The sequence below is a fragment of the Brachyistius frenatus genome, unplaced genomic scaffold (genome assembly GCF_029030835.1).
Source record: "Brachyistius frenatus isolate BFR_SWC_R1_liver_20210118 unplaced genomic scaffold, ASM2903083v1 Contig_21, whole genome shotgun sequence".
In the NCBI taxonomy this organism is placed as follows: domain Eukaryota; kingdom Metazoa; phylum Chordata; class Actinopteri; family Embiotocidae; genus Brachyistius; species Brachyistius frenatus.
The window spans coordinates 2071453-2095678 of record NW_027210620.1 but is presented as its reverse complement, the minus strand read 5'-3'; the positions used below and the strand labels follow the sequence as shown (position 1 = coordinate 2095678).

General features: G+C 45.9%; 1 protein-coding gene across 1 annotated transcript in view; it reads right to left on the bottom strand.

The window, feature by feature from the left end:
- The window catches only part of gli3 (GLI family zinc finger 3), a 101971-nt gene that overhangs the window by 7736 nt on the left and 70009 nt on the right, over positions 1-24226 (bottom strand). Inside the window, exons 5-10 of the mRNA XM_069696454.1 lie at positions 20259-20464; positions 16620-16781; positions 12321-12522; positions 10639-10858; positions 8455-8568; positions 7348-7488 (exon numbers count right to left, since the gene is read on the bottom strand). Coding sequence (XP_069552555.1) covers positions 7348-7488; positions 8455-8568; positions 10639-10858; positions 12321-12522; positions 16620-16781; positions 20259-20464 — 1045 coding nt within the window. The remainder of the gene's footprint in view (positions 1-7347; positions 7489-8454; positions 8569-10638; positions 10859-12320; positions 12523-16619; positions 16782-20258; positions 20465-24226) is intronic.

Below are 24226 nucleotides of genomic sequence, written 5' to 3'. Positions count from 1 at the left end.
AGGGCTTTACAACTCCAGCCAAGCATTATATCTGCGAGCGCCACCTTTTCTCCTTGCTCCATCCCTCCTCTCTCTTCCTTCTCCTCCGACTTTCTTCCTCCTTTCTCGCCAACCGTCTTGTAAAAATGGGGGTAAGTGGTGGATGTTTTACGGAGGAATGAAAGAGGTGAGGAGGGAATAAAAAAATAATAATAATAAAACACGCAGACGTAGACGCCTCTGGGGGTGAAGTCAACATCTGGCTCTCTTTCTGAGACAACAGTGTGTGGTGGCCTCTGAAGTGCCTTTCCGAGAGCAATTTAAACCCGGTGAGACAGACAATATCCTGACCAAAAAAACAAAACAAAACAAAAAAAACCCAGTATTATTACATTCCTGAGCAGCAGAAAAAGTCAGACTATTTTTTTTACCTTGAGGGGGTGAGTGAAGAGGGACGACGGAAGATAAATACAGACTTGACTTTCGAATGCTCGTAAATGTCTGGGGAATCGACGCTGTGTGAGCGCTCATTCACAAGATTGTTGAGCTGTAAAACATGCCGGGCCGAAGCAAATAAATAAAGCATCCAGGGTCAGTTTCCCTCCAGGCGCGACACCGCTCCGACAATGTCCTCTTTGTACCTTTCTCAGTGCCCTGCCCACTGGCCAGATCGTGACCCCGTTTGCAACCGTGACGTCCACTAGAAAACCAGCATTGATTTTCATCTTTCTTCAAGGCGTTCTGACCCCAAGTTCCTTCACTTCGCAGTAATGCTACGGGAGGAGTATCGACAAATGAGTCAGCACGGTAACAGTGGAGAGGCAAAAAAAAAAAAAAAAAGAAAAAGAAAAAAGCAATGAGTGGAATTGACACTAATATATCAGCAAAGAACCGCCATTATTCTCGCTTGGCATTTTTTTAATTCTAAAGTGACAAAACAAGACTAATTCCGGGGGAAATAATTGGGAACTGGATGACCATAGAGCGTTGGAGAAGTTGCCCCCAAGATTGATCTCCTCCCCACCTTGTACGGCGCTTCAGAAAAACCTGACTCGTCCTTCTCTTTTTCTTCCTCCGTGCGAGGGAATCCCTGTGGCAAGCGATCGGTCTGTTGTGACCAGCGTTCAATATCCCCCTGGCTGAGAGCGATGGGAGAGCGGTGTGGTGTTGGATCACGCCGGCTGGCTGGCACAAGCGCGTGCGCGCGCGCGCACACACACACACACACACACACACACACACACACACACACACACACACACACACACACACACACACACACACACACACACACACACACACACACACTTCTTGTTTGTACAAATGAAGGAGGTCGTTGACGGGTGTGATGCATGAGCCTCTGAGCTGACAGAGAGAGGGGGACAGACAGCACTGGAGGGGGTGCGGAGGGGGGCAGCCGAGAAAACCTAATGGCATGATCTAATGGCAATTCTTATTGAATCAATAATCTCCATGCTGAGCAGACAGGTCCCGTTGGCCGGCTAAATCGACAAACAGGTGCTGATAGCGGCGGCGCGGCAGGTTATTCATCTTCCCCCTGCCAGCTTATCGGCCAACAACTGTAAAAACGCCACCAAGATGGATATAGGAGGGAGCCGCGCGACAAGGGAACGCAAGGGACACGGACGCTGGGGACACTGGAGCCGTCTGTGACGTATGAGAGGCGCGCACGCACACACACACACACACACACCACATACATGCACGCACACACACACACACAGGTGCAGACAGTTTTCTTGGTCCAGACCGCTGCTGCATAGGTACACGGCAAACACCAACAACAACCATAAACGCAAACAGAACTCATTTTACATTTGGATTTTTCAACAAAATAAAAACATCTGATTTAAAATGATTCTCTTCTCCTTCTATGCCCGTTCTGAAACCCTCACCCTCCGCATGCTTTACTGTAATACACACAATCATACCAGTGTTTTTTTTTTTTTTGTGTGTGTGTGTGTGTGTGTGTGTGTTTTATTTTATTTTTTTCTCAGCTATTTGCCCACTTCAGTATCCATCTCCATGTCTCCTTATCAAACCCTCTCTGGGACGCGGCCCTCATGCATTAGAATGCAAGCGTGCATGAAAAGAGGGCCTGTTTACAAGGCAATTTCACTAAGCTGTGGGACCCGCAACACCGTTTAGCTTTATCAAACACCGCCTAATAAATCATATGCTCTTTTGTGATGTCAGTTGGTGAAGTGCTTTGTGTAAAGAGAGAGAGAGAGAGAGAGAGAGGCGGGGGGGGGGGGGGAGTGGGGACGAGCATGCAAAAAAGGCAAAGAAAGAGGGAGGGAGGAAATGAAAAGGGGGGGAAGTGAGACTAAGTGAATGAGGGAAGTAGGGAGGATGAGAGTGAGTGAGTGAGCGAGTGAGTGAGTGAGCAGGGGGCAGAGAGCTAGAATTGGCATGTGTAATTCAGCGCAGTCTTTTCATCTTAGAGTGAGATACTCTAGACAGATAAGGAGCCTAATCCTTCTCCTGATCAAAAAAAAATAAAAAAAAATCTGCATTTTACCAATTAAAGGCCTGTGCCAGCAGCCAGAGAGAAAGAGAGAGAGGGAGGGGGGGGGGGGAGGCAGGGAGGGGCGGGGCAGCTGCCTTCAGACTGCGCCTGCGTTCATCTCCTCTCCCTTCAACACCGGGGAGGCGCCGCCGCAGCACGGGGGGAGAGAGAGCCAGCTTAACACCCCCCCCCCATTCTGAGGACATAACAGCGCCACCTTACGCAGGCAAGGCAAGCCCGGGAGAGAACGGGAAACTGTGGAGGGCGGAGACGGCCTGACGGGGAGCGAGAACACACATGTACAGACCCCCAACTCCATGACACACACACACACACACACACACACACACACACACACACACACACACACACACACACACACACACACACACACACACACACACACACACCTTTATACTGCACAGTCTGCTACATCCTGCCAAAGTCAGCCTGCTACTTGCAGCCGTTGGGAGTTTTGCGAGCACACAGGATCACCGCTTTTATATGGGTTTGGGTTCATGTTCAAATACATAAACTGGAGAGTAAGAAAAGATGGCAATTCATCTGTCAAATCTACGCGATGAAAACTTTTATGCTGATTCACATTTGATCACCTTTCATACCGGAAGTAGTTGTTCTTTTTTTTTTTTTTAATGCCCTTTACACGCAAGCAATGACTCCACAGCCACTTCAAAAACTGCTTTGCCACACAGGCGACAATATGCTTATAAAAGCAGTAAAACTAATTTCACATCTCCCTCGTAGATTTCTCCGTGGTGAACAATCAGTAATAGATCAATGAGAAAATAATAATAAAAAAAAGATTGTTGAGCAAGGCCATATTAGGGAATTATGGGAGTGTTGGGGTTGGCATCTCCGGCGACAAACCCGAGTGGGGGGGGGGGGAGAGAGAGAGAGAAAAAAAAAGGCCTACATCAAGAGAGACATTAAAGAAGCCACCAGGCCTTATCTTTTAAAAGTACTCCCTTCAAGGGGAAAGAGGGGAGGGATGGGGGGCAGAAATGAAAGAGAAAAAGGGAGAGAGGGAGAGGTCCGCGCGCCCCCCTCCCCCTCCCCCCCAAAAATATGGGGAAAGCAAAAGAATGTCGAGCGGGGCGGAGGGAGGGCGATGGAGAGGTGTAGAGAGTGGAAATGTAATAAATGAAATAAATACAGCAAACTAAAATTGACACCCGCCTCGCTTTTGCTGACTGGGTAGGCCAGATAAGTGAGCCAAATTGCACAGATCTGATGTTTATCTTATCGGCGGCACCGAGAGCGCTTAAACGCAGATGATAAAGGGAAACGCCGTGGCATGTCATGGTAAGAGCATGTTTGAGGGGGTAAAAATATGCATCAAGAGCGCGGCAGGAGTGCTTTTTGAACAAGGTGGAGAGCGATGAGGGTGGCTGTGAAGGCTTAATTCGAAAAAAATTAGGCCAACCACAAAGAAGAAGAAGAAGAAGAAAAAAAAAAAGGGGACATTTGAATCAGTGCAGCCGTTACTTTTTTTTTTTTTTTTAATACTTCAGAAAGACGTTTTTTTTTCAGTTTGCCACCACAGCAGTCAGTCACATTTTTTTTTTTTCCACACACACTTTATGAATATAAATCCCTGTCTAAACTTTGTGCAAAAGCTTGCGGTTAAAACGGTTACAACCAAGGAGAAACAGTTTTTTTTTTTTTTTTTTTTTTTCTCTCATCATGTTTTTTTCCCCCCAAAGCCATTTCAGAAGACAAGTACAGGGGGAAGGGACGCTCCATTGTTTGGTTATATGGAAATCTCCATCCCTCCCCCCCCCCCCCCCGGGCCCACCTCCCCCTCACCCCCAAACCCCTCCCAGTGTGTGAGGAGAGCCACTGTGGTCCAAATACTGTACTTATCCTATTACTGGAGGGGGGTGGGGGTGGGGGGGGGGGTGCGGAGAGATAAGAGCATTTTCTCGTCCGCTCTGCTGAATTAGAGGGCAGTGATTCTGTAGGCGAAGACTTTTTATTGGCATCTCTCTGCATATCTGCATGTGCATAGAAAATGAGAAATAAAACGTAATATCGGAAAGTCAAATGCCAGGAAGGAAAAAAAGAAAAGAAAAGAAAAAAAAAAAGAATTCCAAGATTGGAAATATGGAAAACTAATAAGGATTGTGTTGCTACACCGCAATCTGATAATAAGCGCACGCTTGGCGAGGTTAGGCCCGGATAGTATACGTGGAGGAATGAGAGGGCATTGCTTTGTTTGGATGGCCACCTGGTGTGACTACAGTAGGGTGGAGGGAGGATGTGAGCAAGATCCCCCCCCCCCCGCCCCCGCCCCCGCACACCCCATTAAGAAGCCGTCCTTCCCCTCCTCTCCTCTCCACCTTAACTCATCCCGCCTCCTGAAACAGGGGCAAGAAGTTGTCAAGAGCCTCAACCTTTGAGCTGAGCCCTTCAAACACGGGAGGCAGCCCATTCCGTGCAGAGGATATCAATTATAGATAGGGGTTACCACCGCAGCTAAGGATTGCAATGTCAAGACGGCAAATAGACAGCTGTGGAGAGCTGAGGATCTTTCTATCAGATGTGTGCTGATGTGTGTTTCACGTGTGCAAGCGTGTGTGCGTGCGTGCGCTTCACCGTCCCTTATATTGGTGTAATTTCATCACTTCATAAACTTCAGCGTGCTCTCTCGGTTGGCTGACAGGTTCACAGGCCGCGCGGCGGTAGCAGAGCTAATAGTGTCAGTGTAAGTAGCCCTAGTGGGGGCGACACCACTGTAATGTCATTAATATTTAGCTTTACAGCGAGCCCTCGGGCGCAGGACGATGAGAGCCCCCATCCATCCATCCATCCATCCGCCCGTCCGTCCATCCACCCACCCCGGGCAGTGTGAGAGTTCTGATAACAGACGGGGGAGGGGGTCCGGTCCAGTGTACAGTACACAAAGCTCACATCCTTGACTCTGGGAGGCTTAACCCGCCAAATCAGTTAACGCCGTTCAGCTGTGAGATGTGCTCTCCAGCTTTTTGAGCCCATTACCACCGTCCCTGGATCCAATCAGGAATCCAGCGGCAGTAACAGTCAATGCCTGCAGCTCCGACTCCGACTGCAGGCTGCTGCCCAGACACACAGGCAGAAGTTGTGGCCTGATAGGAGGGCATTGTCCAGAATAGCACAGCTTCTGTTGATGATGCTGGCAACTACTGAGCTTGAGGAGAGAAACAGTGAAAACTCCCACAGCATACTATAGTAAGCTGGTTCTGGTGTGTGTTTTCCGAGCTGCATCCTACAGTTGTAAACGCCCCGCTGCGCCTCGCTGTCTACCTACAAGAACAGGCAGATTTCTGGAGGAGAACTAAGGTCAGGCGGGAACACTCCTCTGCCCAAAATATAAATCATCTGCCAAAGAGCAGCTAGCAAATGCTCAGTTTACTGTCTAAAGCATTGAAAATAATAACTTAGTTACACATGCAGGAGTTATGGAAAACTTTACCTTTCATTTAGAGTCGTGCGCCGCTGCACATTGCACTTAAAAATGTTCACATTTGAACTCTACTTCTTCGGCTACCACTGTAAATACTCCACTGTGTTCACCAGCTGTTTGTTAACTGTGTCCGTCTGCCATTTGGTGTTTCAGAGCTTTTGTGGCAGATATCAGCTGCCTGCAGGGACTGAAATTGGCTCTACGAGAATAGCGGAAGCCATTTTATTTGCTGTCCTGTGCCGTTATTGTTAAGTCAAGTTCTACCTGAAAGCAGTGCGTATAATTAGAACCTTTATTGTGAAAGGTCCTAATCAGTGAGCGTGCGCCAAAGACTGGCGACGCCTGGTGGCTCGAAGTTGCAATTGCAACACCAAGATTTGGCCTAAAACCCAGAGCTTTTATCGTGAAAACTAAACAATTCACATAGGCAAAACGTATTTAGATAAAAAAAACAAAAAAAAAACGTTTTAGAAAGTACGACATAATCTCAAGGGGGTTAAGTATCGCGAGAGCGCGTCGGAGGTCCCGTCATTAAAACGGCATATATTTTAGCCCGCAGAGATGTTGTTTACGCGAGCGGCTAATTCTATTTTAAGTCAATTTTGAATGTTTTTTTTTTTTATAGCGTGCAAATCACAACACGTTAGCTCCATTCAAAGGGGGAAGAAAAAAAAAACCCACTCTTGGACAGGAATAAAAAAATAAAATAAAAAAAACTTCCAACACTGGAAAGAAAAAAAAAAGAAGAAAAAACTGCCTTTAAACTGTAAGTAACCTCCAACAGAACAGAACCAGGGTTAGAGGTCGGCGGCCATCTGCTCCTGGGTTAAAACTACCCTGTCATTTCCACAGGCATGATGTGAGCGCTGGATATGAATTGACCGTGGATCTACAGTCTGAAAGTCAAGAGAGAGAGAGAGATGGAGATAGAGAGAGAGAGAGAGAGAGAGCCGGACATCACGGAGGCTTTTTCACATGAACCACAACTACAGAGGCCCTGACCGACGTGAGATCCTGAGGTGAGTACACTCTTCCCTTCTTGTGTCGTGTGTGTGAGTTTAAACACCACGGCAGACCTCTTTTGAAAAAAGTCAACAATCGCCACTGTGCACATGTGGGCTCAAGCTGTCGTAACACTGCATCTGTTGTGTTGTTGGGACAGTTGATAGTTGGTCTCTTTGTTTTGAAAATCAACTCCATGCCGTCATATAGGAACTATTAAGCTACAGCAAAAAAAAAAAAAATGTATATGAAAAAAAAAAAAATCACGTGATATAATGATATTATAAGTGCATGTTTATTATCAAATATATTGGGAGTAGGTTTGAAATGTAGTGAGATTTTTTTTTGTGTGTGTGTGTTTGAGAGTACTCACTTGTACTAGCTGCTCCTGGGTGTCAAACTCACGGCAACAGTTCTCCCAGTGACAGTTCGTCTCATAAACCACCTCTGGCTCCTGTTTGCTCTCGTCCTTGTCGCCTTCCTCCTTCACCAGAGTCATCCCGTCAGGATGATCCTGAATAACAATAGCAAAAAAATAAATAAATAAATAAATCATGGCACCAACACTGTATACAAATAAAATAATCGGTGTAATTCAATATCAGGATCCAGATAATAGTGCACAAGCAAAGGGAACTCCCTCCCAACTTTAGTCTGCGCAAACCTGTCATAAAAGCAATTTCTCACATGAAAGGCAAAGCCCCAAAAAATTATTGGTTACAAGTCTTGCCCGCGGTGGCCCTGTGAGCGTGGCCTCGTCTGGCCTGCATGGGAGAAAAGTGCAGAGAGCGGAAATGTTGCACCGAAAGGCCCACTCTGTATTTGGGAGGTTGTTATACGACAGGACCGGGGCGAGTATTTGAGGAATCTAAACCCCTCTTCCTGCTGTAGGTTTGCTCTGTTAGCTCAGACATATTTCACTGTCACAGTTTAGGCTTGAGTAGAGCAGGGAGTTGGTGTGGGGCTAATGCAGGAGAGGCAGGACTTCCACTCACACCTCGGGCTGTATCCGCTGCTGCTTGAATATCGTTTTTGTTTTTTTTTTTACTGCACATGCAAACACTTACTGTTATCACATTTCTCTTTCATTTTATCCAGCCATTTAAAATTTTGATTAAACAAAAGCAAAAAACAATTTCCCTCTAGTGTCCCAAAGATCAATGGATTGTTTCGCTTCGGAAACTGATAAGAGCAGGGTGGGAAACTAACACCAACATGCAGCCAAATGCAGGTATATAAATACACACTGTGGCTGGTTTATTGTTGTAGCCACTTTGGCAGGTTTCCAGCATTTATATAGGTTCCTTATTCTGGTGGAAAAAAAAAAAAAAAAATCCATAAATAATCCCAAACTGGTGAATTTAGTGTTTTAGTTTTTGCCAAAACATGAAACGGTTCTGACAGATAGTTTCAGTATGCCAATGGACTCGGTATGTGAGAATAAATATTGATCATTTTCATAAGTGAAGTCAATCCCCACCTGTACGCTCAACACGCCTGGGCTCGGCAACTCTTCCTCCGGTTTCATTTTGGAGCGTTTGTGGTGCATCGGGTCGCCTGTGCTGCTCACAGCGGATTCACTCGTTGGTTTGGCCTGTGGAAAGAAAAAAAAAATACTTCAGCATTTACAACTAGGATTTGATCATTTTGAGCCTCCGGTGGCATCGTGTTGACTTCGTACCGGTTGGTATTTTTTACGATTCTGGCAGCGTAACAGTGTGTGGTGACGGGGTGTGGTTAGCTCAGCTGCAGGGGGGTGGAGAGTGGGAGGAGTACACCGGGCAGGTGTAATGAGCGCAACTGAGCCGACTACAAACTGATGAGCACAGCTGAGCTGGATGTGGACTGATGAGCTCTCCCCTATAAAGGGGAGCAGGGAGAAGAAGGCTGAGGAGGAAGCGGTTGCATGAGGGCGTTAGTGTATGGGCCGGGCAAATAAAAGCATTTTACGCCTGAACGTAAGACTGAGCGTGTCATCTGTGTCCAGGAGAGACCCCGGTAGCACCAATCTTGCAACACAGTGTTTTTCACAGTACTTTTTTTTTTTTTTTTTAATGACTGGGCTTTTGTGTTGGTGTTTTGTGGTTTATTATGCTGTCAAGAGTAAATAGTATTTCATACATTTAAATGTCACAAGTATTGTAAATTCATTTTCCTCCCTGACTTGCTATTTCGCAAAACACTCGGATATTGCAGCACATTGCTGCACGTTTCTTGTCCAGCCTTTCACAAAGCACTACTGTTTGTGCTTTGAATGTCACGACAGAGCCTCTCCCGGCTATTAACAGACTCTTAATGCAACCTGGTCAACTACCCAGCATGCTGTTCAGCAGTGTCAATTTTGTAAATGTACAATTATTATTGTTACGAAAACAAATTGTTGTGTGCCGTCGTGTTCTTCTGGTTATAATGTTATAAATGTTGGTAGGAGCACTTTGTAGTGTTCAATGTCATGAACTTATAGACTGTTTTATGAGTGCGTATAGTTCGCTGCATAACACAAAACTGTTTCAATGCTGCAGGTATGGTAGTATAGGATAATTTTCTATTTTTCAGTGATTATAAACCTGTGGGCCAGAAGAACCAGTCCGCTGCCTTGCATTGTGTTGTCTTCATGGATAATTACATTTTTTTTTTTTTTTTAATTTCCTGATATTTCTGGTTTTATCCCTTTATAGTTTTATTAAAAATGCATGTGATGCTTATAAGTCAATCCCTCATTTATTTAATCAGCCAGAAAAAAAAAAAAAACAACTGTGGTTGAACTATAATGATTCCTGCATCCCAAGTCCCAGATAAGAGCTTTAACTGAGTTAATGAAAAACTATGCAATTCAGTGTATCACATTAGCTACCCTAATCATTGCAATTAAAACATACTCATGAACCAATTCAGCCAATGGATGACCTGACGTTGGCCCCGGCTTAAATGTGCTCTTGGGGGAATTCTTGTTGCATACCGAGCTTGCTGAAAGAATCACCAAGGAGTTTTTAACTTCTTGGAAAGGAGATGGGTTTTGTTGGATTTCTGCTCCTGAAAATGGTTTTTCCATAATATTGAGTTTTTCACCGGACGCGACAACCTCTCAGTCTCTGCTACATGGAACACATTTGCCCTATCTTTGATATCCAGCTGTGGCCCCGAAGCAATATTCTGTTTATTCAGGAAAGGCAATTTTGGTGCGCCCAATTTGAATGAGGCCTCATTTGTGATAATGTAAAAATTCAAGGAATGGGAAACAGCGGGGTGGATGGGTAATAAACATTGAATATTTACTTCAGACGTGGGCCCGCACATACAGTAAGGGGTTGAGGAAGGAGAGAAAAAGCCCCTTCGGATCCATCCATCCATGTCAATATTCCCTTTCTATATCCTTGTTCTCTCTCTCGTGATTAATGGAGTCAGCGGTGGGATTCTATGCTAACAAGCCCCTTGTTGTTTGCTGCAGGCACGTTGTGGGCCGCGCTCGGCAGTCTAAAAAACAAGAGACAACACAAGTAGGAGGAAACTCCCAGGAGAGGAGCGCACCGAGGGGGGGGGGGGGGGGGGTCCTGCCTGTACCACGTTAGCTCGCTGCGTTTCGCTCAAGACGCGGCTGGCGTGCGACGCCGCTATCTATTACCCGTGATGATGAATCGCAGAGGCGCCGGCCCGCCGCTCTCACCTGTGTGGAGTCGTTGGAGATGGCCGAGCGCTCGCTGGCGCTCAGCCCGGATGGGGGGATGCCAGGCACGGGTCGCTGGGTGGCGAAGGCTGGCGTCGGGTGGATGAGGGGAGGACTGTGGCCAAAGGCGGAGCCCACGATGCCCGGTTGACGACCCATTAGCTGCTGGTGCACGTGCAATGCCACCGGGGTCGGAGGGTAGGCGAAGCTTAACGCTGGGCTGGAGAGAGCAGAAGGAAATGGGAAGGCAGACCAGTTATAGTGTATAAAATAATCATAAAACTAAAGTCCCAACTTCACTAAAACATCAGTTGCAAAGGCAATGAGGCAAAAAAAAAAAAAAAAAAGGGGGAAAGATAGTGAGTAAATGGATTGTTCTGGATAGCTCCTCATCCCTGAGGACAATCTGACAGGAGACGGTGTGGTAATGCTGGAACCACGGGACTGTCGGCAAATCCCTGCCAATGAGGTGTTCGGCTTGTTAACACAGTGAATTATCATGTGGTCTCTGTAAGGCAGTATGTCATTCCTCCACTGGGCAAATGATACAGATGATAAATAATCTGCAGTGTATCTTATAGCCATGGAAGTGAAGCAGAATTATTTCTCAGTCTCTGCGCAGGAGAGTTGTTTCCTCTGTAGTTTATTAACCCACAACCTGAGCTAACTTTGTTGACCCCAGAAGCCACCAAGCCTCCTCTGGGGTCTGTAAAACCACTGGTGAACCGCCAGATAAACACAGATCTGTGTGGCTCAACAGCAGTGGCCTCCATTCATCCTGAGCCCCGACGCTTTCGCTCTCACTGCGACCCATATGTCTGCTGATCTTATTACGAGCCGAGTGGAAATCAATGGGCCGAGACACATTTGGGGGCCCATCCGCTTGTCAAATCACTCATCAGTCTGTTGGCTCTGGCTATTTGGGCCCTGTCACTTGGACAGTGGCTGAGTGTGCAGCATGATTGATCAGGCTCTTCTTACAGATTGCTGATCAATGGCTGTGGGTGGGGCAATGTATCTTTCCTTTTCCCGTCTCCACTCTTTTCTTTTGCTTCCCTTTGCGATCCTCCGGTACCGGGGCGTGATGTATGCGATGTTTCCACGAGGTGTACTGGATGACTGACACAAGCCGCCGGGGACGCCGGCTGACTCGCTGGCTGGGAGATCGTCACCCACATGGGGGTTTGACATGGACAGCGCGCACACACACGCACACACACGCACACACACACACACACACACACACGCACACACACACACACACACACACACACACACACACACACACACACACACACTGCGCCACACACTTTCTTTAACCTTCTGTCATAGACATTGATAGTGCAGAATAATATGGTAGCATCCAGAGGGAAATACATAGGTCTTCCACAACAAGGATGCTGTATGGAAAATACCAATCAATGATATTAGAAAGTCATTTACGACATCAATCCCTCCTGGGGAGATTCTGCCGTTTTGATTACATTACGGGCGGATGCTAATTCCTGAATGACCACGTTGAAAGAAAATTAGGGATGGGAATTTTCAGGAGGTTTTAAGTCTCACGTCCAAGCAGAGATAAACCTTTATGACATCAGCCCGTGAAAATAAAAATAACTTTAATAACCTGAAATCTTTAAGAATAATTCATGCAGGGAAGTTTTCAAAACACAGCCTGCTACCTGATGGCTCCAGCGGAGAGGTGACCGTAGGAGCCGCTGGTGGAGGAGCTGGAGCGGGAGTTGTTGAGCATGGTGACGAGGGAGTTGGGAGAGTTGCGGATCATGGTCTGCAGGTCAAAGCTGTGCTCGGAGAGCGGCGAGATGGGCAACGGGCGCTTCCTGCTGGGTCGGGATGGGAGCCTCGGGCTCGAGAAACGGGAGCCTGAAAGCAGAGGGAATAGGAGTAAGGTTCCAGGAAAGGAATGAGTGCCAAGTGGCTGCTGTGAAAGTGAAAGCTTAACAACTGTAAATGAACCCTTATCAGCTCCTTCGTTTTGTCTTTTTTTTTTTTTTTTTTGGGGGGGGGGGGGGGGAGAAAAGCATCAGTTAAATTCCAAGAAATTATCAGAGAAGAGCATTTCCCGGTTTACACACGATTTCCTGTTTGACTTCATCCAAACTCTAACCTAATCTAACCCTAACAGATGACATTTTTGTCAATCATTAGACAAAAGGCTCATCTGAATGAGTGTTCGGCTGTCACTTGATGCACTGCTTGCATTTCATCCATGAGAAAACATGCCTTTTATGTTGGAGAAATGCTCTGACTGTGTATGGTAATATTTAATCAAGTCCAATTTGACTCGTTATTCAAATGCAATCAGTGTTGACTGGAAATACTAAAAGGGGTTTTGAAAAGGTAAAAGGCGGAAACGGCACAACCATTCTCTCTGCACATACAATGAGCCACGGGTAGAGATTAAAACATGACTTTTGTTGTCTTTTCACGTGGAGATGTCACAAACAAGACAGAGAAAAACAGGGAGAGATGGAAGGAGGGGGGGGGGGGGGCGCTGAGGGGATGTCGTGCTTTTGTGCGTGAACTGACACAATGACTTTGTGACTCAAGACTTGGAAATAAAACATTTTGAGTTATTTTATAAAGGCAAACAAAACCAGCTTACGCAGCCCCGATAACCCCCTCCCCTCCCCCCCGAACCCCTCATACCCCCCACCCCCATATTTACGTCCCCCACAATCCATCCATCTCCCAAACGTAAATGCTCCATCTCCCGTTTGACACATCCAACGATTACAGAACGCTCCATTCACATGGTAATCAGAGTGTGTGGATGTGGATGCGTGTGCCTGGATAGCGCTGTGGTGGCAGCGGTGGTGTTCTGGCATACGTAGGCCTGAGTTTCTTCTCCGGCATGAAGCTTGTATGGAGAGCAACACAACCCCTTTACGTTGTCATTGTATGGAACATCTCTCTCTCTCTTTTTTTTTTTTTTTTTTTTTGTTGTTGTCTTTTTCTTTATGTTCGTGAAGGGGGCTGCTGGGGAGGATGTGCACATATGCAAACCCTTGAGCACACACAATAGCAAAATACAATGTAGTCTGTCACATGACAGATTTTTTTTGGGGATCCAGCTAGAATCATATATGTTATCTTCAGCCAAAAAGATCTCGCATCCTTCTTATTTGAACAAATCCAACCTTCTACGTCCCAAATTTCACACATCTGACACAAGCTGAAGTGAGTGTTAGGGACAGCCTCCACTTGTAGTGAATTAGGAGGAGGGGATGGGATGGGAGGGGGCGGGGCGGGGGGGGGGTATTGCTGAGGAGCAGGACCCGTGTCCCACCACTGCGAAGCCTCATGGGAGTGGTGTTTATTAATGCACAGCCCAAATGATAAATCGGCCAACCGGGGAGACAGAGAGAGGAGCGTCCCGGCTCGTAGCGGCACTGTCCCTCTAATTTCCTCTTGATTTATGGACGGGATGGCTGGTTACTCGCCGCGCCATTAATTCTCATGGCCGGGGAGGGCTCAGACAGGCCAGACTGACGGCGGTGGAAATAAAAGTTGGCTCCAAAACTGGGGTTGAACCCCGAGCGACGCAACGGGGGGCCACCAGAGAGGGACGCAACGACAGGGGAGGGATGGAGTATAAATATAAGACTGCCCACTTTTTCTTTTCTTTTTTGGGTGCAATATAAAACTTGACATGGAGATGTAAATGCACTGTTACACTATTATCCTGCTCTGAAATGGCTATTATTTTGTAATTGTGAAGATCAAGTGTTTCTTAATAGATAGTTATTTGCTAAACATACGGTTCAAGAAATACATTTTTATATTTTAGTGTATTTAATAGTTTACAGCACACTATAAAGCAAGTTGTAGGTAAGACATTTTTATATGTGTATTCATTTGTCAGCAATTATCACTTCTCAATGAAGTTATGCTTTATATTTTAAAAACTGTGTTACTGCAATGTTTTTCTACAATCTATTCACACACCAGCTTCCACATACAAGTGCCCGTAAGTCCCCTCCTGACTTACAGTTGTTGACAAATAGATTAATAAACATCTGTTTACAGCTACATTATAATGTATTATTTACAATTATTAAATGTTTATATTGCCTATAAATGCTTTACAGGCAAAACCTATTGAAGGTGTTACCTTATAATTAATAGCTACAATTAATCCGCTTATATGAAACAGTTGCAGTGTTTACAATGTTTAAACATGACTAAAAGCCAACTTGTTTATATGAAAAACAACTTTCTATTAGTAGGAAAAAAAACAAACGTAAATTAGCTAATACGGACCACAAATAAAGACCTTAGAGTAGCGTAGACTTTGGTCATAGTGATCTATGAGAGCTATGCTGCTAATTAGGCTGTACAAACGTAGACAATAGCCCATTAAAGCACAAATAGGCAGGACAGGCCCATTGTTTCATTAACAGAGCTCTCTCTGAAGGTAATTACACTGATTTGAAATAGACTAAAATAGCTGCAGTAACATGGTAGCCCAGATTATTAGCGAAAGCCTCTTGATAGACTCTGCTCTTTGTATGTTTTTTTTTTCTCCTGAAATCCACCAAAGCTTTAAAGTGTTAATTTTTCAGGCATAGGAACACACATTGTTGAAACATGATGAGTTATTACCAGCAATGATCACAGGCGATTTTTAAGTGAGGAGCGCCGCATCTCCACTTAAATTTAGCCGCTAATTGTTTTGTTTCAGTCTATTAATCTTAAAAAGTGACACAGAAGAAAGGATTTCTCCAGTGATGAATGGTGGGACATTCCAATTCCCACTTAATAGCAATTAATTTTCTGATACCCGCAGAAGTTTGGCTAGTTTTAATTAGTTTATACTGAGGAATAGGGGGAACTTCACCCCGGATTTCCATGAAAGCAGCGTCTGCCTGACTAAATACATTCTCATCAAAGGGAGCGGGGTGAGGCTGTCCGACCTTTCTAAGATTCAGTGTGCGTTTAATTTCCTATTTACACTTTAAAATAACTCATTAGCATAAGTCCTCTGCACACAGTCCCGAGCCCAACACCATAAGACAATAGCTCATTTAAAGCGTGTCACAGTAAAAGTTGCAGATCCCTCCTCGCCATGGTTGAGGTGTAGCTCGATCTATATATAGTACAGTATAGGTGCATTGTGAAAAGCGCAATTTAATGGTTGAATTCCCTCTGGGGCCACCCATGCTTTAATGTGCAGGTACCCATAGTACTTCAAGGTGCTATACCACTAAGGACGGATGTGGTAGGTGTCTCTTCAGTAGCGGGGCTAAATTTGTTATTTTTCATAAGAACGTAGACTCCAAATCTGTTAATTCAACACCATTTCTAATAATAGCAGCATTTCGTTCGGTAGTTAGGACCTGACACATACTACAATATAGCCCCCGTGTGTAGTGGTGTAAAAACCTTTCACTTTTCAACCGCACGTAATCCCGGTTTTAACCTAGATGCTTAGACATTGTTTGATCTGCAGATCAACAAATCTGTGCTTAATGGGCTGGATAAAAGCATTCAAAAAATGCATAAAGTCACTGGTCCAATGAAAACCACACATCTCTATATTTGGTAGTGTTTAATTCTGTAGAAAAGAATGAAGGATTAAGTGCTCCTTTATGACAAATTTATCCCGTTTCCTAAATTAAACAAACCATTTAAAAGCCTATTGGATTATCTGTAAAATGCTTGGTGAAAAAGCAGAAAACAGTTCATGAAAAGTTGATATTTTTTGGAGATGCGGTTTTCCTAGCAACAGTGCAAACCTAACATGGATGTATAAAAAACAAAGAAAAAAAACAGAATAATGAATAATTGTCCTTTAAAAAAAAAAAAAAAAACCTCCCGTGTCCTTCAACTCCCTCTCGAACAAATTGCTGAATCTGGTTAGAGCTTTGAACCTCGTGTCATAATAACCAATACTTATGAGAAGCCCCTCTCGGGAGGAGTTTGTGTTTGTTTATATGTTCAGATCGGTGCAGACTTACTGTCCATGGCCTGCAGATACTCCATGTGCAGGGCGCTGGCACTGCTGGCCCCGGCCGTGGACGCCACAGACGGGAGGAGGTCGGTCGCGTACGGGCTACGGTGGCCCGCCAGCAGAGCCATCTGGTGGTAGTACTCGGCTGTGGTCAGACCCGTGTGAGGGGCTGGAGAGCAGGAGAAAAGGTCGGGTCAGCAAAAGGGAAACGAGGCGACGGAAGAAAAACAAAACAAAACGAAGACAAAAAAGTGAAGGTTACGGACGAGGAAATAAACAAGACAAGAAAGAGGAAGGACAAAAGTGATTAGGTGGCGAGACACGCGTGACGGGGAGAGCACCTGCACAGCGTTGCGAAACTTGCGTTCATTTACATTGGATGATAATCAGCTCAGCAGAACAGTAATGAGCACATTAGCAACACCGTCAAGTTGAGCAGCGCAGCTGCACGGGGAGTATCACCTGAAGTGGAGAGCCTCACTGGGGATTAGCGGGTGCTTGCTCAGAGATTACAGTGAGTGTGCATTAGTGTTTGATTGATGCATTCATGCCGAGGACGGCATAACTGATCGTCTTACAATGCAATTCTTAAACAGCCCTTTCTCCTCTCCTCACTGTTCCTTGATCACTCGGAGAGAGAGAGAGAGAGAGAGAGAGTGTACAGTGTACAGTATATACTGTATTTGTGTGTGGTAAGAGTATGTGGGCTGACACATCTTTTGCCAAAGATGGTGCTCGTGTGTTTTACACATCCGGGCTGCAGTCTGCAGATATGCAACCTGCTCCTCGACTCTGCTCCTTTAAACTCTACAGGAAAACAAAAGGCCTAAATCTGCCCAGATAGATCTGCATGCACAAAGATACAGCAGACGATTCTGCCTCCGCTTCACTTCCTCTGTCTTTTTCTCTTTTTTTTTTTTATTTCAAATGTCTCTCTTTTCCAAGTCATTCCCTCAGTTATAGAGTGCTGTAAGTCCTTGAACCGTAGCCTAAAAATAAACATCTGGTGGTGGGCTTCCGTATGCAAATATTCAAAGAAAGAGAGAGGAAAAAGACTAACACTGTGGTTTTGGATGCAAATATGGAATCGGTTCAGACCACTGAGTGCTGCAGCTCCCTCCCCCTCCCCCCCCCCCACCAATTGAAGAAATAAAGAGAAAATAAATAAAGAAACACTGTATGAGGAGATTTCCTCTTAAGGCTGGCCTGTATGCCTGCAATATGCATCCACGATTGGTTGAATGAATGGAAGAAAAAAAATTCTAAATTAATTCGATCTGGCTTTTATGTCTTCAGTGGAAGGGGGGAGTTTCTTAATTGTCTCCAGTGTTCCGCCTTAGCTTTGCTTTTGCATTCAACCATAATGTGTCCCATTCAGCATGCATGCGCAGAAAAGGGCTTTGCTGAATTTCTAAATCAGAAACGCTGGCATCAGAGTGCGATCCTGGGGGCAAAAAAAAAAAAAAAGTGGGGGGTGGGGGAAGGCTGACAGTGTGGCACTCGACGTGGAGAAGGCAGAGACATGCCTCAGGACTTGGTGAGCCACCGGGTGCTCCTTTAGCACAACAATAGGATCAGGGGCAAGCTTACCTCTGAACCCGTTCTCTTATAGAAAAGAGAGAAATATTGAGAGGAGGGGCGGGGGCAAAAAGAAGAAAAAAAAAAAAAGAAAGCAAATGTGTGGCAGCAAGAGGGTGGCACTAAATCCCACCCACTTTAAATCTCCATTAGATTCTGTTAATTAATTCATCATTATTTAAATGTACTTTTGGGTAGAAAAAAAAAAAATCTTTGCATATTGAAGAAGCCGGCTCCCTGTAAGCGTGGTGATATACTAACAACACAAAAGCTGATGGGTTAATTAATCACCGGATTGATTAAAGGAGTAATTAGGTGCCTCATTCACAATTCACAGCATTATGAAGGGAAAGAGGATCGTGTGGTAGGTTGGAGGGACTATTTTGATTTAAAGCAATCGGAGCCTGGCGCGCATTATGTTGCGGTAATGGAAAATTGGAGGCTAGAGAGTTTAGAGCTTGAGTATATACTTCCAGTTTTCAAAGAGCGACGCCGGAGTGCAGGAGAAGGGTTGAGTGAGGCTGCACGCAGAGACTCTCGGTCTTCACTTCGAAGCCGCTCTTAACAGACCTGGATGAGATGAAGGAGAGTGTGCCGGTGCAGAGGAAATGCCCGTTGCTACCTGCCATCTCAGGAATACACTTCAACACAAGGCCAGGAGCTAGAGTGGGGCTGTGCTGCTGAAGAGCCGAAAAGGCTGATTGCTCAGGACACGAGGGCATTAATCACTCGGCCTTTGCAAGACCCATAAGGTGAATGTAGATATTTGGCAAATAAGCTCTTTTATAAGATGACTCTGTACGGTGCAAAATAAAAAAAAATAAAAAAAAGATATAAAATAAAAACCCGATAAGAAATTTCAAAACTAGTCCGACCTCCGAGAATGTATGGCGCGCCGTAGTAAGTCTAATTCTTTTGTTTCCAGTTACCGGTTTGCTGCTCTCTCAACCCAGTTTATTTGCTAATATCTTCATCACGGTGACTAATTACCCGCCGTACATTTAAACTTCCACGAGTTCAGCTCACATCTCTCCATCCTTGTTTTAGAAGCTTTCTCACTGATCCCACCACAGTTGTTTACAAGCTATTTAGATCCGTTAGTTACTTCAGCTTAGCAGTTAGCGATGCTCCTGTTCTCACTCTCCTGATCTCTCTCTGTCGCTCGGTGTGTTTTATGTTTAGTTATTCCTCAGGGTTACGTAATGTAGCATCGAACTCCATTGACGTAAATGATATTCTTTCAGTCTATATCTCATTTTCAAATATATCCATGTACCTTAAAAAGTCACCCAGCCCTAATTTCAGCGCTATTAAATACTAAAATCGGTATCAGTCTTTTAATCCCGCAACACTAAGTTGCTAGAATTGGATTCATCCGATTTGTTGAGTGTGCGTTTACCTCTTATTAGTTTCAACATTGATATTTAGAATCATTTTTATTTTATATTATTCAGCTGGTTCAGGCGTCCTTCTTCAATTGATTTCCCAGTCCGAATCCATTTTTATGATCTCAAAGAAACAAATGCTCCCCGCAGGACTGCCAGAACAACCCACCCTCCTTGCCCCCTCCCCCTTTGCCCCCCCCCCCCCTTCGCGACCCTGAACTTGAATCCGACCTTCCCTCGGTGCGCGCGGTATAGCTGTATGTGACCCTGCCGCTCACTGATGCATCCTCCTGAGGTCTCTGACATGACTCACAGATCAAAAGGATTATCTCCCTCCAACCTGCGCCCCCGCCCACGCGGATAGCAATGCACTCATAATAGTCCATCCAGCAGCTCCCTCACTCAGATAACATCTCACCAACCCCCCGGGTCTTAATAGAGATGGATCTGGTTGGTCTCTCACCTGACCTCCTCTGATCTCCAACAGGAATTAAACTGATTCGCAGAACTAAGATTCCTCCTAAGAGCAATCGAACCTCACTGATCAATTTCAACAATCATTTTTTTAAGGGTCTATTGAGGCCTGATTTCGTCACCTCTGAGGTTGTGTGTGTGTGTGTGTGTGTGTGTGTGTGTGTGCGTGCGTGCGCGTCGCCTGTCGGTGTACGTTTCACTTTATTCACCATCTGCAGGGCTGAGGCCCCGGGTGGCTGACAGAACGGAGATGGAGGGGCTGCTGTGGAGGGAGCGGATGTAGTCCATGTATGGGTTGATGTAGGGGTGCGGCGGGTGGAAGGGCGACTCCGCCCCCACCGACGGGTTCCGCTGGGGCGAGATCCGAATGAGGGAGATGTCGGAGAAAGCCGGACTGCCCGCCAGCCCCGGAGGCCTGCGGAGAGACACACACACACACACACACACACAGGGAGGGAGGGAAAGATAAAACATGACACATGGGCTATAAACTGAAAATCACTGACATCTGCTGAGGAAAAAAAATGTGACGAATGAAAGCTGACGCTCATCGTTTCAAAAATCATTTTGAAAACTCATTTTTGAAGTTTTAAGTATGAAAGGAGTTTGGTTTGAGCTGAATCTGGTATCAATATTTCCGCCCAAAGGACTCCCGTTTCCACTGTTAATACCAGTTAAGTCAACACGTATATAAGAGAGTGGCCTCTTTGAATTCCATTGACCCCTCGTGTCACTGATTTTGAGTAAACAAAACAGAAATAATGAAAACGTCTTCACGGCTTTAACGGGACATCATGTTCATTTAACCATGCCCGATATGTTCAGATTTTCCTACCAGGGGCGGACTGGCGGTGGGGAAGGCCGGACAAACAGACTGCGACAGTATCTCTCTCCCTCCGGTCTGCGAGGCAGAGAGGAGAGCGCTGCATTCCTACTGCTCCCTACGCAGACATTTCCTCAGATCAAAGGCAGCTTTCGCCGCTGCGTCTTAATCAGAGGGAAACGTTAGACCGAGCTCACCGCCGGGCCAGCGCCACAACCGACGCTTCGCCCGCCACGCTCACTGCGCTCGGACGACTTCGTGCTCGGCTCCGAGCTGAAACCGCGTACGGGAGTCGTACGTGACGGCGAGGCCTTGCGCAAAATCCATCGGCGAGCCTCGCGCCGAATCTTTCCTCTTGAAATAGAAAAGTGGGAGCACTATCAGGCTTCTCCTTTTACAGAGAACCTTTTTACTACGGATTGTCTCTTTTGTGTGAGATGTGAAATAAAGTTGAGAACAATCAGGAAAAAAACTTCTTAGGAGCCAAGTTTGAGATGAACTAATTTGTCTCCCTCCTTTATAATTGGTTAGGAGGGCCTGGAAACTTCATAATGATGGCCTTCACCACAAAGGCCTTCCCCCTGAGGATGTGGAGAAATCCACATATCAGCCAGACATTAACAGGCTAAAAGATTAGACTGAATTAGCCCCTCCGCTTCTCTGCGGCTCCCCGGTGGACCGGTCTACTGTGACAAAAGACCCCAGGAGAAGGGGAGGATGAGTGGAAGAGGGAAAGAGAGAGAGATGGGGGGTGGGGGTGGGGGGTTTAAGAGGGAGGTTCGAAGGGGGGAAGGAAAGAGTGAGAGACCTGGCCCGCAGTTTGTCTCGCGGTGACCTTGAGCGAGGCCAGGGGGGAGCGGAACAGCCCAATTACGACCTCCGCCCCGTCCCCTGATCCCCCACCGGCCCCCTTCGTCCCTCCACTTCACAGCCCCCCTAATGAAAGAGCTCAGGCCGGGGTCAATAATGAGCACCGAGGAGCGGAAACAACACGCACACACACACACACACACGCGCACACTTGAGGACAGACACACACGCACACACACACGTTTGCGCGGGGCCACATACAAAACTTCGTCGTCAGGACTCTTTGTGTAATTAGCCCGAAGGGGTTATCGGAGAGGTTTTTGTTTTTTTTAAAGGCTTTCACTGCGTTCCAGTGTGTGACAACATGTCTGAAGCAGACAACAGCACTCACAGGAGGGGAAACCATTAGAGGAATCTCTCTTAAAGCCTTTCTGTTAAAAGTGTGCTGAGGTGACAGCTCTCCGGATCATACGTGACATTTCAACATGACGGTCGTGGGAATTTTGTATTGTTTTTTTTCATCTCCATTTGATTAGTGTGTTTTGGCACGTCGGCTGTCAAACAAAACTCGTGATAAATGTTTTATTTACTCGACACCTCGCAGGCCATCATGAGGGCAACTGTACACTTCAAAACAGGTGTGTGTGTGTGTGTGTGTGTGTGAAGCAGTGTTTATGATAAGCAAGTCATGTGCCCACACGCCACCATTACATGCCTCATTTGCACAGATCATAACACAGCTGCAGAGTGATGTTCACTTTGTTGTCCCATGGCTGACCGTGCTCACCTACACACTCGTGCACGCAGCGGTGTGTGTGTGTGTGTGTGTGTGTGCGCGCGCGCACACGCACATACTAAACCTGCTCTGTCACTGATTACACAAAAGAAACTCATACAAACAGATGCGGTTTTTTATTTTTTTTAATTTTTAATCACGTCCTGCACCTGCTCACATTTTCTTGTACATAACTCAAAGTTGATTTCCATCTCAGGTTTCAGGAAGTACAGGCGTCTGTTTAATGGCAGACCATGTGGAACAAATGTCCCCGAAATGGCCACATATGACGTTTTTCACATTTTCTATATAGAGATAAAAACACAGGAGGAAGGGGTAAAATAGTTTTATGATTTTTTTTTTTCTTTCCTTTTCTCTTCTTTTCCCTATTTGAGTGGAGCCAGACATCCACTCTGGCTGCCGTGACACTGATTAACCCTGTCGTGGTTTTGGCTGCGTCTCCCCACGCTGACCCTTGTAGTTAAATACCTTGTTTTTCCAGTTAACTTAGAATAGGAGCAGAACCCCTACTGGCAGGCCGCGAGTACTGAGAGGAGGAGAAGTGTTCAGAAAATGAAAAAGGAAAGAGAGCACACATGTTGATGAGTAGGAAAATAATGGCACAGAGGAAGAGGAAGATTTCAGCCTGTTGAAAGGCGAGAAGGGAAAGAAAAAGTGAAGGAGAGAGGATGTGAGGGGAGGGGAAGACGCTTAGAGCATGAACAGTAGTCAGGAGGAGGAGGAGGAAACCCATGAAGATATGAACTATGAATACGGGAGGGAAGGGCGGACAGCGAAGAGTTAGGGGAGTTGGGAGGAAGAGGGGAGGAAAAAAAAAAAAAAAAAAAAAAAAAAAAAAAAAGATGTCTCCTGGGGAGCGGAGCCAGGTGTGAGGGGATTTGAGGAGGACAGCGGAGAGATGGATCGTTCGGAGGAGTGCGGCGTGTCTCCGAAAGAAAACGCAAGCGAGTGGCCGGTCCTCCATGTTCAGCTGCTCTCTCTCTCTCTTTCTCTCTCTCTCTCTCTGCAGGGCCGTGATCATCTTAGCATCTGCCAGCATGCATTAATCAACATGACAAAAGGAAGTAATCTGACAATGTGCAGTGTGTGTGTGCAGGAATGTTCACCCTGTGTGTGCGCTGATGTGCGATTAGGTGTGTGTGTGTGTGTGTGTGTGTGTGTGTGTGTGTGTGTGTGTGCGCGCGCCGATGAAGTGGCGTCTTAGATGCACCTGATTTTGAGATTTACATCAAAGCTGTACCGCAGGGTTCGCAAGCTTCTTCTCACCACAGAGGGGTGAAAAAAAAAAAAAAAAAAAAACTTCACTCCTACACTTCCTTTTATAGGTATATAATTCCTATTAACCCTCAAATGAGACATCCTGAAAACGGAGCACGAAGAGAGCACCGAACTCACGACATGTGGAAGCCATTTCCTTTCACGTGGCCTCGCTTAAAACCAGCCAGCGCCTCTTTAAGACATCGCATGTTTACACGGCGCGGTCTGTGGATTTTAAACTGTCGTCTTATTTCACTGGATGAATATACACTTGCCAAGTGTAAATATGCCCCCAAAAGGTTTTGAGGTTTCCCGGAGGGGTGTGCGTTCATGTAAACAGAGCTTGACTCTTTGTTTGAAACAAGGTTATATCAACACTAATAATTCCTTCTGTGGAGAAAAGCTTGCAGCAACACGCAGTTGCGGTGAAGGTTGATGACTTCACTCAGGCACAGAAGGTATCATTGTGGCACAGCAGTTCGACCTGCTGG